At 39.5% G+C, this 14,933-nt stretch overlaps 1 protein-coding gene across 1 annotated transcript; it reads right to left on the reverse strand.

Moving 5' to 3' along the window:
* Positions 1–13,200: 13,200 nt before the first annotated feature.
* Positions 13,201–14,481, reverse strand: LOC129765276 (SOSS complex subunit B homolog). The gene is made up of 2 exons (XM_055765412.1): positions 14,228–14,481; positions 13,201–14,171 (listed from the first exon to the last, which is right to left on the reverse strand). The coding sequence occupies exons 1-2, from the start codon at positions 14,248–14,250 to the stop codon at positions 13,544–13,546; spliced, it is 651 nt and encodes a 216-aa protein (XP_055621387.1). The 5' UTR covers positions 14,251–14,481; the 3' UTR covers positions 13,201–13,543.
* Positions 14,482–14,933: the final 452 nt, after the last annotated feature.

A 14,933-nucleotide genomic window follows, 5' to 3' on the forward strand; every position in this document is an offset into this window, starting at 1 on the left:
TAAAACACAAGCATGAACACAAGAGTCACAAACATTTCACGTATGTGTAGATCGTGAAAACATTATTAATTTTTTATTTTACAACCAACATATTCACGAGAAATAATGTTTATGACAGAACAACGTTTGCCGGGTTAGCTAGTATATATATAAAGCCATTCCATGCCAAACCGATATAGTGGTTCACAGATTTTCGTCAAAAGTGGTAGTTTTGTTCTTTATCGCAAATTATTAGACCCGTATTTTCCATTTTAAGGTGGTCCGAAAAATCAATTTTTTCGCATTTTTGCCGAAAATGACTTTTTTCAAAAAAATCATAACTTTTGAACCACCAATTAAGATGTTTGACATATTAAATTAAAGCCAATTAGCTTTTTTGGGAAGATACTTCAGTTGCAGGAAATTTGAATTATATTTTCGTTATTATTAATTGTATTCGTTTTTTATAGTTTTCATAGTCTCGGGACCAAAAGCGCTATATTTTTTTATATTTTTCCTGGAAATCTCAGGATTTTTCAAATAACAAATCTCGAAACCAGAGAATCGTTTTTTTTCGTTTTTGAGTTATGTTTTTTCAAAGTTACCCGATGGTCCAAAAAATCATTTTTCCCTATTTTCCCAAAAATGACTTTTTTCAAAAATTTATTACTTTTGAACTACTGGACCGATTCTGATGACGGACGTATCAAATTAAAGCCTACTAGCTAGCTTTTTTCAAAAAAAATTACACACTTGTCAATTAATTGGATTATAGTCACATACATCAGCCTAGTCGCATAGAAATTTTCAAAAATTCATAACTTTTGAACAACTAGACCGATTCAGATGATCGACATATCAAATTAAAGCCAATATTGGTCTTTTTTTGGAAAAATACTACACCTGCAGAAAATTTGAATTCTGCTCTCGTTATTATTGATTGTGTTCGTTTTTTATTGTTTTCATAGTCCCGAGACCGAAGGCGCTATAGTTTTTTATATTTTTTTTGGAAAGCTGAGGATTTTTTATACAACATATCTCGAAACCAGGGAAGCGTTTTTTTTCGTTTTTGAGTTATGATTTTTCAAAGTTAGCCGATGGTCCAAAAAATCATTTTTTCCCATTTTTCCACTACAAAAAATCATAACTTTTGATCTACTGGACCGATTCAGATGATCGACATATCAAATAGCCAATGAGCTAGTCTTGTTTGAAATATTACACTCTGAATAAAAATGGATTTTGTTTTCGTAATTATTGATTAAATTTGTTTTTTATAGCTTACATCGTTTCAGGACCAATGGCGCCATAGTTTTTTTATATTTTTTCCTGAAAACTAATTTTTTTTCACATAATATATCCGAATACCAGAGAGGTGTTATTTTTCGTTTTTAAGTTTTCGTTCAACATTTCTATGCGACTAGACTGGATGTATGTGATTATAATCTAATTGATTTGCAAATGTGTTATTTTTTCAAAAAAGCTAGCTAGTAGGCTTTAATTTGACATGCCGATCACCTGAATCGGTCCAGTAGTTCAGGAGTAATAAATTTTTGAAAGAAGTCATTTTTGGGAAAAAAGAGGAAATTTTTTTTTTTTGGACCATCGAGTAACTTTGAAAAATCATAACTCAAAATCGAAAAAAAACGCCTCCCTGGTTTCAAGATATGTTATGTGAAAAATCCTCAGCTTTCCAGAAAAAAATTAAAAAACTATAGCCTCTTTGGTCCCGAGACTATGAAAACAATAAAAAACGAATACAATCAATAATAACGAGAGCAGAATTCAAATTTTCTGCAGGTGTAGTATATTTTTCAAAAAAGACCAGGGAATTGGCTAAATAGATCAGTGATTTTTAACCGGTGGGGAATTTGGCCATTAAAAGGGGGAATTGTGCAAGGGAATATTGCACATTTACTTCGCTTTGAAGATGGCAATTATTAGGAAACATTTCCACAAAAGTTTCATTGAGAACGCTGAAAGTTGCGATCCTCGGCAAACATTTCTAAATCTAAAATGTAATGTTCAATTGAACAACTTCGCAATGTTTAAAACACTTTCGTCAGTGAATGATGATAGAACAGACGACGAAACAGTACAGAAGACCATAAAAAAGGAAATTGTACAGCACTTTTTACAACAAGTTAAACATGAAACATATTTTCCTTCTATCTAAGAACAAGATCTGACCATGGTTTGAAATCCCTTCCGACTGGCAGTGACGAAAGTTTCGGATCAATATCAGATCAAACTCATCGATCTTCAAATGATTGATTCTCATCAGTAAACGATATTAAAGTAAGATAGAGAAAATTCACTCATTTTCTGGATTGTGCTAACATCAGAACTAATTTACACAACATAATAACAAAATAAGCGACCCAACGAATCGAGTGTCGCAGCTCACTCTACGGGGCTAAATCATCAAATTGACTGGGACAACGCGAAACTCAAGAAGTGTGTCAGAAAGGCTTCCCATCTTAATGCATGGGAATCCATGTTCATTCACACTGCTGAGCCGTCGCTTATCAATGAATTTGAAGCTCCGATTACATAATCTTTATTCAACTTGACGAAACAGAACATCCAATGACCTGACTTCTCTTCGACGCATACTACACCAGTACATAGTTGTTTTTCTTTTTGTTGGAATTCAGTCGGACATCGTCCTGTAGATGGGCAGCATCGAGCCCGAAACCAGTCGACTAAAAAGGTAGATTTAACATCCTTTTTACGTTTGTAAGAACAATAAATGTTGTGTCCTGTCGCGCCCCGCGTAAAGTGTTGTGTATAGAGAAAATCCCCTACAAGAATCTTCAGTTGGAGAATATTTTACAGTTCATTTCGCTTGTTGCCTGCCCAATACTTTTGTGACGTGACAATACCTGTCTTTTTAGGGTTTCCGACTTTGAATGTGCTCCCTTGGCCGAGTGGTTAGCGTCATAACTAACATGCCGGGTGTTCGGGTTCGATTCCCGTTCTGGTCGGGGGAATTTTTCGTCAAAAAAATTTCCTCCGACTTGCACTGTGTTCACGCGTATTCTAGAGCTTGCCACTCAGAATGCATTCAAGGCGTGTTATTTGGCATAGAAATCTCAACTAAGTACTAATAAAAATGACGCAAGTAATACTACGTTGAGACGGCGAAGTTCCTCTAGGAACGTTAGTGCCATTGAAGAAGAAGAAGACTTTGAATATTGATGTTGTATTTTCAGTTCCGTTTCAAAACATACAAATAAACTTTGTTCTATGATTTGTCAACAAGAAATGAACGGTGATTCCCTTCCTTTCCTTTTTTTCCACTTTTACAAACAACTCGCAAGAACATTGCCACAATCGGCAATTCTTTTTGTAACGTGACAACGCGTTCTGTGCGAAAAAGCAGTCTCCACGTAGCGTTGTCACGTCACACAATCAATGCATTGTATTAAATAAGAACTTCACCGTATTGTAGCAAGCTATATACTATTATTTATGTTTTATTCACTCAGAAAACGTCTCACTTTCCTCTGAGATCTCCCCTTCCAAAGGTCCATCCTATAGGGGAATGTGGTCCTAACGCGATCGGTGAACTTGAACCTACCTCTCTTTGTATCTCGGGCACGGAACTTCCTACCGTATTTTCAGTAGTGTCAAATGAAAGGTGTCATAACGCTAACAATGTAATAACATGGTGGCTTTTTTCTGGCTCTCTTCATTCTAGCGTTTTAACGCCATTTTGCGGTTCCACTGCTTCAAAAACAGTGAAGAAATATTTTTTACCTGTATGCAAAATAAGTTCAATGTTCTTTTATATTGTGAAATATTGCGAAACAAGACAATTGTAATTGTTCATGGTATGTTCATCAAAATAAACTATATAAATTGAATCCACCTGTTACCTGTAATACACGGTATGCCGTTGTTTGGGAAAATTCGGGGTGGTCCTGAACCGATCTCCAATTTCTACATCGTGATTGTTTAACACGTTCACTCTGGCGCTTGCCATCAATGGCTAGCAGAATCCTGGTTCATCGAGTGGCGCTCACTACAGGGGGAACGCATTTGTTTTTTTCTATCAGAATTTTTTGACAAATTCTTTGTACGAAAGTGCGCGTACCTGTGCAAGGGCGTTTATGTTTGCGTGTTGAAGATGACTTTGACTTTGACTTGGACGTTGACTCGATACGCGTCGCTCTAAGACTAAGTTCTTATCACTCAAATTTTATCTCCCTCTCGCTTGAATCCTATCTGCACACTATCAAACTTTATTCTCCTCTTTCATTCTTCTTCGCGTACCTATGGATATATGCCAACGCTACCATTCACGATCGTATTGTGAAATTCTATACCATTTACGTTCTTTAAGATCCGTTTTTAACGAACCGGAAGTCACCATCCTCGATTTTAAAATAACATCGGAATATGATATTCTACTTCCGCTGGTAAGACACCTGCAACAAAATACCCAAATCGTATGGGGTTTCCATATTTTTTGTCATTCAATACTATTACCAGTGTAACCACCCCCCCCCCCCCCCCCCCCGACTATTAATGGAAGAGAACTCTTAAGGTCAACGTTTCGCCTCAAACCCTGTTGGGACCGAAAGGACACTTACTAAGTAGGAACACACAATAATACAACACGTGTCCACTAATCGTCAACAGCACACGTTCTTCTCAACTTGAATCTCACTAACTTAGGCTCAAAGGCTTCTAAGCTAGTTCATCTAATCACTATCTGCGAGCGAGGCCTGGTGGTTCCATTCGAACCCGAATAACGAGTACTCAAAAAACAGAGGAAAACAATCAAGGGCTGTTTGTTGTGGTAGATAAGTTCGAAAACAAAAGTGATATTTAATAACGGAATTCATTTTAGAGATTTGGTTTGTGGGTGGATGTGAGGGTGATTCAATTGGTGACTACACACGATACTTGCAATTTTTGTGGGTTGCCTCCGTTCTCCTTCTCGGCTAGATATACCAGCTGCAATTTTGGATTTAGTCACTGGTGTCTTGGTTGTCCAGTATTCCGGTAGATTGTCCCACCTGACCAACAAAATGCATTAGTACATTTGAGTGATGTCACTAGTTTTTATTTGATGATCTATTGAAATAGTTTCTAATCAGTTACCTTTTTTTTAATGTGTTAGATTTATAAGTGTGTTCGTTATTCCTTGATATTATCTCACTGGTTTCAGTGTGACCATAGTTTAAGGTAAGATTATTGTTTTGTTTTATTATATTGACCATTTTTATTATACTGTCCATAATTTTATGACGATTTAATATTAAACCACAAACACACACACACATATATATATATATATATATATATATATATATATATATATATATATATATATATTTATATTTTCAAACCAAATTATATCTTTTTAAACCTACAACCTACTTGATTATGAATTTGAACATGCAACAATTATCTTATACAAATTTACATTCACGACGCGCACTTCTATTCCCGAGGACAGTCGACGACAGAAAGAACTGTACAGTTTAAGCCGAGAACAAATAAAATGTCGAGAGACCGGACACATAATTGTCCTATCAAGTTGTAAGTTGTGCGAGCTGACCAGCTCTTGGACACACACCTACAACGTTCACACCACTTCTTCCATGTCCTACGGTCCCCTCTCCATCGTATGCTTATCATATGTCAAGTGACAGATGCAAAGCAGACAGTGGAGATTTTGGCGCATCGATTTGTGGAGAAGCTGCAAAGGTCTTAAGTGACCGAAGGTTACACCAGCAAACCAGAAGTCGAAACAATAATTAATTCTATATTGTGGAATCTACGTTCTTCTATTATTGACAAAACATAGGAGAAAGTTCATTTATGTGTTGAAAAACTTATATATGAAACGGTTTCAGTTCCGTTTCAAACATTAATGTTCAGTAGTCCGGAACAAAGTCAGTTGTTGTTTCGTCACAAAAGTATTTGACAGACAACAATCCAATTTATCTAAAAAATATTCTCCAACTGATGATTCTTGTAATAAATTTTCTCAACTTCACTAACACATCGTTAATATTCTTTCATGCAAAGTGTGTCTTCAAAACAATACCGGTGAAAATATCTATAACGTAAAAAGTTATAACTATCGTCCTGATTCTGGTCTGGTCCGCCAATTGTGAATGTTTGAATTACAAAAAACTAGCTCTGCAATGTTGGAAAAACTTTACAGTTATTATTTTATATTCCAAATTGCCATTCTACGGTATTGCAACTCTCTCTTAGTCTAATTCAAAAATAGAAACAAAAAAGGTCTACTTCCGATTTTCCTGAATGAACAGAAAATTCAGGACAATCGGAAGTAGACCTTCGCCATGTTTCAATGGGTCTACGGGAATTACAATTTTAATCCTTAATTACATCCCATTGCGCATTTACCGAATCCAAATAAACAAATTTACGTCCTCTGGATACGTCAAAATTTCGTTTTAAGAATGCCACCAGGCGGGTAAATTGCTGTTTGTTTATCTTTTGTTTCTTAAACAACAACAAATGACAAATATACCTGTTTTCTCCGTGACATGACAGTATCGTGGTATTCATGAACTCTTCTGGATTCTACAGACACGGTGACAGCCGTAATAAGGTTGTATACAATTCACTTCGTTTTCACCGTGAAGTGACGTTCGTGATCAGGCCCAAAATATTAGCACGTCACGCTGGAATTGATCGTATACTTTGCGTGACGTGACAACGACTTCTTGAGACAGTTGATACTCCTCTATTTGTGGACCGATCTCAATCAAATTTGGGGGGGAGGGTGGTCTATCATTGTTTGCTCAGAGAAACCCAAGTATAAAAAGGTTTGAACTTAGGTTCAGCTGATAAATTAAAAAAATGCTCTATTTTTGTGACGTGACAACGCTTCAAAATACCTGTTTTTCAAATGCAATTTCTCATAAATTACAAAATGAAACCTAGATCTACCCAAGGCTCTTCAAATAAGTATTCAATTATCCATTCAATGGTATATAGACATTGAGTTTTGGTGAGGCAAGTGCAGAGATATCTCAAGAAACATAAAAATACTGTAAACCTAAAATATTTTAAATATAATTATGTAGTTTTTAAAACCGCCTCTCTCAAAGGTTGGCGCATAAAAAAAATAAAATTCGTAAAAATAAAATTCGTTTCAAGGTATTTATGATATAACTAGTGCTTATTCAAATTACGTTTTCATTTTTTCCTAAAACTAAATTTGAAATCTGGTTCATCGGTGCATAACCTCATGGAATGGATCATATGCAGAATAAGCGTTAGAAGTGTTGCTCGGTCCTTTGTTTTAAAGAGGCTTTAAACTTTGCAGTTCATTCGCGTCTAAGCTTACGAGTGTTGTTTTTTCGTAGCATTTATGTGAACCTAGACTTCCTACAATGCGGCTGATGGGAACAAAACACCGTAACAGTGTTGATATCGAAGATGGCATAAAGTGTGCTATTCTACAACGTTCTCAAGAACTACGATTTTGGTGGAAAGCGTTCAGGCGCAGATGCCATCCTGACTTGACATACTTTATATGCCTTTTTTGTAATCAGATACAAGTATGAAATCAAATTTGTTGCGAATATAACGTGAAACCGTTTGCATTCTTTTATTATTTTACTGATATGCTACATACTTTCTCCCGCCAGTATGTCGGGGAAGTACAGTAAACATTCACTAACTGGGCGAAAAGGGAAGACCAGTTATCGACATTCGCATTTTAACTGGTCCGGCATGTTAAACGTCAATTAAAATCGAGGGGAACTTCAATGAATTGTTTAATTCCCGTTGATCATGAAATTGGATAAACTAAAGGATTCCAATGGGAGTTTCGCATTGAGTGCGACAACAGATATGAAATATAATTTGAGGAAATTATTTTTCTGTAATGTAATCAATGTTTTCGTCATGCAAAAACAATGTCATCTTTTATAACATTTCAAATTACATTCGAATGCCCCTCACAGCAAATCTTCCATTTGAATATGGCGTCGATTGTTCACGAAATTCTACTTTTTAACTGGTCCAAGGTGTTGGCAGTATAAAAAAAGGGGTGACATTTTATGTACGCCGCCACTGTTTCTGAAGAGCTGCCAACTTGATAGGAGAAAAATAAAACGAGTGATACGTTTCCTTTTTCCTTCTATTGTATACCGTCGCGAAATATAGTTCACTTTTGTACGTTCCGAAAATTAGTCTTTTTCTTTTACTCCGCGCGAGTCCCAAGGTGATTCGATTCGTTCTCGTTGTTTCGCTGATTGGGCTGTCCACTGTGTGTCCTGTTGTTGCGGTATTATTCCAACAGGTTATGGGCCCAGTAGTGAGTTAAAGAAAAATCGCGTTTCGGTTGAACAGCAGTCGCTGCTGTGTGAACATTTCGAGGTTGTGTTTTTTTTTTCTCGAGCGTTTGCTGGTGTGGCTTTGGTTTGGCCTTTCACCGCACGTAACGGCGCCGGTAGTTATTTCTTGTGAGATTCTGTGTGAAAAAACTCTCGGTTCGCGTTTTTTTTGTTTTGCTTTGTGATACATTACAAGATGAGTGACAAATATCTTTTCGCGCGGCTGAACAATAAAAACTACCAAGTTTGGAAGACACGTATGGAGATGTTGTTGAAACGTGAAGATACGTGGTGTGCAGTGGGTGACCCGAAGCCGGAACCGGTGACACCGGATTGGGTCAAAGCTGATCGCAAGGCGCAAGCAACTATAGTGCTCTACGTGGAGGATAGTCAGCTGAATTTGATTCGAGATGCTGCGTCATCCCTGGATACTTGGAATCGCATAAGGGATTTCCACGAAAAAACAACGATGACGTCACGTGTGTCAGTTCTGCGTCGTATCTGCAGTCTGAACATGCAGGAAGGTGGTGATGTTGAGAAGCATCTGGTCGAACTTGAAGAGCTTTTTGATCGCCTGTCGTGTGCTGGTCTGGATCTCGAAGTACCGTTGAAGGTCGCTATGATTTACCGGAGCCTTCCTGACTCGTTTGGGAGCTTGGTGACTGCTATGGAAAGTCGTCCTGACGGGGATCAGACGATAGAGTTAGTAAAACAAAAGTTACTTGATGAGCATCAGCGACGATTGGAACGTTCAACGAATCCTGGTGAAAATGCTTTGAAGCTTGAGAGTGCTACTCGGAAGGACAGGGTATGCTATCAATGCCGGAAACCCGGTCATTTTCGACGTGATTGCCGCCAGTTGAAGAAGCAACAAGAACAGGAGAAGAAGAGCGACGAACTCCCGAAAAGTAGTAAGAAACCGGGAACGAAAGCGAAGCAGGCAGCCGAATCTGACGTCACAGTTTGTTTCATAGCTGGAAGCAAACAAAGTAACAGTTGTTGGTTTGTTGACAGTGGTTGTTCGAGCCACATGACGAACGAGAAAACGTTTTTTACCAAGCTGGACGAGGATGTCAAAATAAAAGTTGTGCTAGCAGATGGTTCATTTGCTATGTCTGCTGGTATAGGAGAAGGCGTTGTGAATTGTGTCGACGACAAAGGTGGTGTTTTGAAGGTTCCATTCAAAGATGTGTTATACATTCCCAGTCTCGACAGTGCGTTGCTGTCCGTGCGGAAGCTGACCCAGAAGGGATTAAAGGTGGAGTTTGGTGCTTCACGGTGCACTATATCCAGTGCAGTAGGAAAGGTGATAGCGGTTGCGGAGCTTCGTGGCAACCTGTATATGCTAAAGCAAGCGGAGGATGCAAAGTTAGGCAAGGAGGCTCGACACTTGCCATACTGTCAGCACACTTGGCATCGACGATTCGGGCATCGTGATCCAGCGGTGCTGGACCGGATCAGAGCGGAAAACCTTTGTGAAGGACTTAAAGTGCAAGATTGCGGATTACGACAAGTTTGTGAGCACTGCCTTGAGGGAAAGTCGTCGCGAGTTCCTTTCCCTAAAATTTCACGAAATCGTGCTGAACGTGTTCTGGACATCATCCACACAGACGTTTGTGGTCCCATGAAGAACATTACTCCGGGAAGATGTCGATATTTAATGACTCTTATCGACGATCACAGTAGATACACAGTGGTGTGTCTGCTCCGACAGAAGTCAGATGCTGCTACATGCATCAAACGATTTGTGGCGCACGTGAAGACGCGTTTTGGCAGGGTACCATGCGTCATACGCTCAGATGGTGGAGGCGAATACGTGAATCGAGAACTGAAGAAATTCTATGAGCTGGAGGGAATTCAAGCGCAATTTAGTGCTGCTTATTCACCTCAGCAAAACGGTGTTGCAGAGCGCAAAAATCGCTCTCTACAGGAGATGGCGACATGTATGCATCTCGATGCAGGTCTAGCAAAGCGGTTCTAGGGAGAAGCTATTGTACCTGCAAAATAGACTGCCATCGCGTATTGTAGACAAAACTCCTTACGAAATGTGGTTCGGCAAGAAACCTTCGTTGAGCAATTTGCGGATTTTTGGAAGTCCGGCTTATGCACACATTCCAGAAAATAAACGTGGTAAGCTTGATAGCAAGGCTCAGCGGCTTACATTCGTTGGATATTGTGACGATCGAAAGGCGTATCGTTTTTTAGACACGAACACCAGCGGGATAACAATCAGTCGTGATGCAAGGTTCATCGAGCTTGGCGATGGGTCGTTGCGGCCACGCGATCTAGTTCCTGGTTCTTGTGAAGAATACGTTGAAGTAGAATCTGAAAGTAAGGAAATTTCAATTCAGGAGGAGACAGAGGCCGATGAACCGCAGAAGCAAGCAACTGTTGAAAACGTACATTTGGAGGAGAACGGTTCAACAAACGAGTCCGATGAAGAATTCTACGGATGTTACGATGAACCAGGTGAGCAAACTCACGAGGTGGAGCGAAAACGAAGTACACGAGGTGTGCTTCCCAGGCGATACGAAGACTACGAAGTTGATGTTGCCATGGCAGTGCGTGAAGAGCCGACAAGCTACGAGGAAGCCGTTAGTGGTCCAGAGCAGGATCTGTGGAAAGCGGTGATGAATACGGAGTTTGAATCACTTATGAAAAATGAAACATGGACTTTAGAGCAACTACCGACTGGTCGAGTACCCATCAGCTGCAAATGGGTGTTCCGTAAGAAAGAGGATAGTGCCGGTAATGTTACTCGATGCAAGGCTCGGCTGGTGGCGAGAGGTTTCTCACAGCAAAGCGGTGTTGATTACGACGCAGTGTTTGCACCAGTCGCAACTCTAACAACTTTTCGGGTTCTCTTGACAGCTGCTGGTCATAATAACATGATTGTGCGTCACATTGATGTGAAGTCGGCGTACCTACATGGACGGCTGCAAGAAGTCATCTACATGCAGCAGCCAAAGGGTTTCATCGAGAGCGGAAAGGAGACTCTTGTGTGTCGTCTCCAACGTAGCCTGTATGGTCTCAAACAGGCGGCTAGAGTGTGGAACAAGACTATCAGTGATATCCTGACGGAAATGGGTTTCGTACAATCGCGATCAGACCCGTGCTTTTATTCAGTGATACTTCCTGGTGGTAGAAGAATGTATTTGCTAATATATGTCGATGATATGTTAGTGGCAAGTGTTAACGAGAAGGATATTTGTGATCTGGAGAATAAATTGAGCAAGGAAATTAAATTATCGTCACTAGGGATGGTTAGTCATTTTCTGGGCATGCGTGTGAAAACAGAAAATGGTTTCTATAGTTTGGATCAAGAAACGTATATTAAAAAGCTGGCGATTCGTTTCGGTCTTGAACATGCAAAGGGGTCAAGTGTTCCGATGGATATAGGCTATTACCGTAGTCGCGAAGGAAGTAAGAAGCTGGACGATAATCGGCGTTATCACAGCCTTGTAGGAGCACTACTCTACGTGGCAGTGAATACTCGTCCTGACGTCGCAGCGAGTGTTTCAATCTTAAGTCGACAAGTGAGTTGTCCAACCGAAATTGACTGGACAGAACTTAAACGCGTTGTTCGGTATCTGATAAAGACGAGTGACTACAATCTTAGGTTGGAAACCAACAGGGGTGGATTTGCCACACTGATCGGCTACAGCGACGCAGATTGGAGTGGAGATACTTTCGACCGAAAGTCGAATACTGGTTATCTGTTTCAGCTAGGAAAGGCGACAATATGCTGGGCAAGCCGGAAGCAGACATCTGTATCGCTGTCGAGCATGGAAGCAGAATACATTGCAGTATCAGAGGCATGTAAAGAAGTAGTCTGGCTAAGGCGTCTTCTTGAAGAGATTGGAGAGAAGCAGAATGGTCCAACCGTAATACTGGAGGACAATAGAAGCTGCATAGATTTTGTGCGAGAGGGGCGTCTATCCAGAAAGTCGAAACATATTGACACGAGGCTTTACTTTACGAAGGACTTAGCGGAGAAAGGTGTTGTAACACTTCAATATTGTTCATCGGAGGAAATGACTGCAGATGTTCTGACGAAGCCGTTAGGCGCCATCAAGCAGGCGAAATTCGCAGCAATGATGGGATTGGTCAGTACAGCTGATTAACCCAGCAAACAAAAATGTCAAGGAGGAGTGTTGGCAGTATAAAAAAAGGGGTGACATTTTATGTACGCCGCCACTGTTTCTGAAGAGCTGCCAACTTGATAGGAGAAAAATAAAACGAGTGATACGTTTCCTTTTTCCTTCTATTGTATACCGTCGCGAAATATAGTTCACTTTTGTACGTTCCGAAAATTAGTCTTTTTCTTTTACTCCGCGCGAGTCCCAAGGTGATTCGATTCGTTCTCGTTGTTTCGCTGATTGGGCTGTCCACTGTGTGTCCTGTTGTTGCGGTATTATTCCAACACAAGGACCAGTTAACATTCGCCCAGTTAAAAAACAGACCAGTTAGCGAACGATTACTGTACTGGGATTAGTTTTCGTAAAGGGGGAATGAAGCAAAAAAGGTTGAAAACCACTGTGCTAGATGGCTCTTTATCCACTTGAGCCTTAATAAAGAAAAAAAAGGCAGTTGCAGCGGATAGATAATGGCATAGCGAAGTTTTGCCACTGTCAAACAAGTACATTGATTAAATAACGGAAAAATAATTTCCTCAAATTATATTTCATACCTGTTGTCGCACTCAATGCGAAACTTTCACTGGAATCCTTTTATTTATCCAATTTCATGATCAAAGCCAATTCAAACAATTCATTGAACTTCCCCTCGATTTTATTTGACGTATTACATGCCGGACCAGTAAAAACGCGAATGTCGATAACTGGTCTTTCTTTTTCGCCCAAGTTCCAGGTAATGTACTCATGATACGTACTCTCTCACTAGTTTTCATTGAAAAACATTACAGAAAAATACAATCTGTTGTGAAATATGCAACAATTTTTTTGCCTCACGTCATCTAAATGTAATTATCCATATATGATACGAAAAACATATAATACGGGACACCTCGCGTGGTTCGGCATCCCTGTTGACCACATTTCATATTCCCGTCATCAAGCGGAATCGCGGTTAAAACATACTAAGAATTTTGAAAAATGATAATTTATCACCAAAAAAAGTTACCTTTGTCGCTCTAGCTGTTACATTGGAGATAATTCTACTTAAAAAAATATCTATAAAAACTTTTATAACATATCCATGTCTATTGTATATTATCTTCTTTCGCTTTTCGCTGCTGAATTCTTCGCTTGTCCGCTTCTACTTGTCCTTGGATTATTCTTGGGTGAAGATTTGCTCTGCTCAGAACTAGTACTCGTAAAACGACCGCTTTGCTGGCCTTTCACGTTAGTCGATACACCTGTACTTGACCCAGCCATTGCCTGGGAAGCTGATGCCCCAGAATCATTTTGAGGTCTCCCTCCTTTAGTTCCGGCGTTACTTCCTCCTGCGGCACCATTCCCTTGCAAAGGTTGGTTACCGATAGTCAAATTTGGATTTGGTTCACTCATATTTATCATTTCGTTGAATGTGAAGCAGAAATCGCCCAATCGATGGATTTCGCCATTCTTTCCAGAATACAATGTCAAACACTGGCGCCAAACAGCTGCGTAGCCTTTGGTTAATCGCACGATATCCCCCGGCATTAGCAGCTTTCCCGGTTCATCCCACACCGAAACGTTGATAGCAGCACTCTGGTCGGCAACTTTGAATGTTCTTACTTCACGATTCTCCTTAGTTAGCGTAACCGGTCCCACCTCCAGAACTATAAATATAGCATTGATATTTTTCAGCCCAGGGTAGATGTCTTTGATCGCTATTATTTCGATTGGATGGGATGAGCTAAAAAAACAATATGTATTAAAACGTGTGTATCCAAAATTAGTATTACTATGGACCTATGGGATGCTGCTGGATTCATGTTTTCTAATCACAAACACAATATTGTTGGGTCAAATTGATCGCTATGTCGAAATACTATATCTTGTCGTAAAAGTGAATAAACGATTTTTTTATTTACTAATCAACTGAAATGAAATCAGTTCCCATAATCCTGGAATTTCTCACTGGAAGTTTTAAAATTACAAGAATGATTGTAAAAATTTTTCGGCACAAAACCACCCACAATGCAATGATGGTTTTTGTATTTTGTTTTGAGTGTTTCCCTGTTAAGTAGGGATGCCAGGTAATTTTTTCAAATATCGTCACATGGTACGGAAAAATGTCCTCATATGTCTTCACAATTATATCTGAGGAAACTAGAGATGGGCAAACCGTTCATGAACTGATCAAAAGAACTAGTTCACCAAAAAGAGTGAACGAACATTCGTCCTTTTTTGCTGGGCAACAGTTCATATGAACTGTATACCCAGTTCAGAACGAACTTTGTACGGTGAACGATGAACTGATAATACAGTTCAGAACGAACTGACTGCTGACTGAACTGTGTATACAGTTCAGAACGAACTGCGTATACAGTTCAGAACGAATTGCGTATGCAGTTCAGAATGAACTGTATATACAGTTCATAACGAAGTGTGTGCGATAACCACTGCATAAACTGTGTATGCAGTTCAGAACGAACTGACCGCTGGCTAAAATGCA

Source organism: Toxorhynchites rutilus, chromosome 2 (genome assembly GCF_029784135.1).
Source record: "Toxorhynchites rutilus septentrionalis strain SRP chromosome 2, ASM2978413v1, whole genome shotgun sequence".
Lineage (NCBI taxonomy): Eukaryota > Metazoa > Arthropoda > Insecta > Diptera > Culicidae > Toxorhynchites > Toxorhynchites rutilus.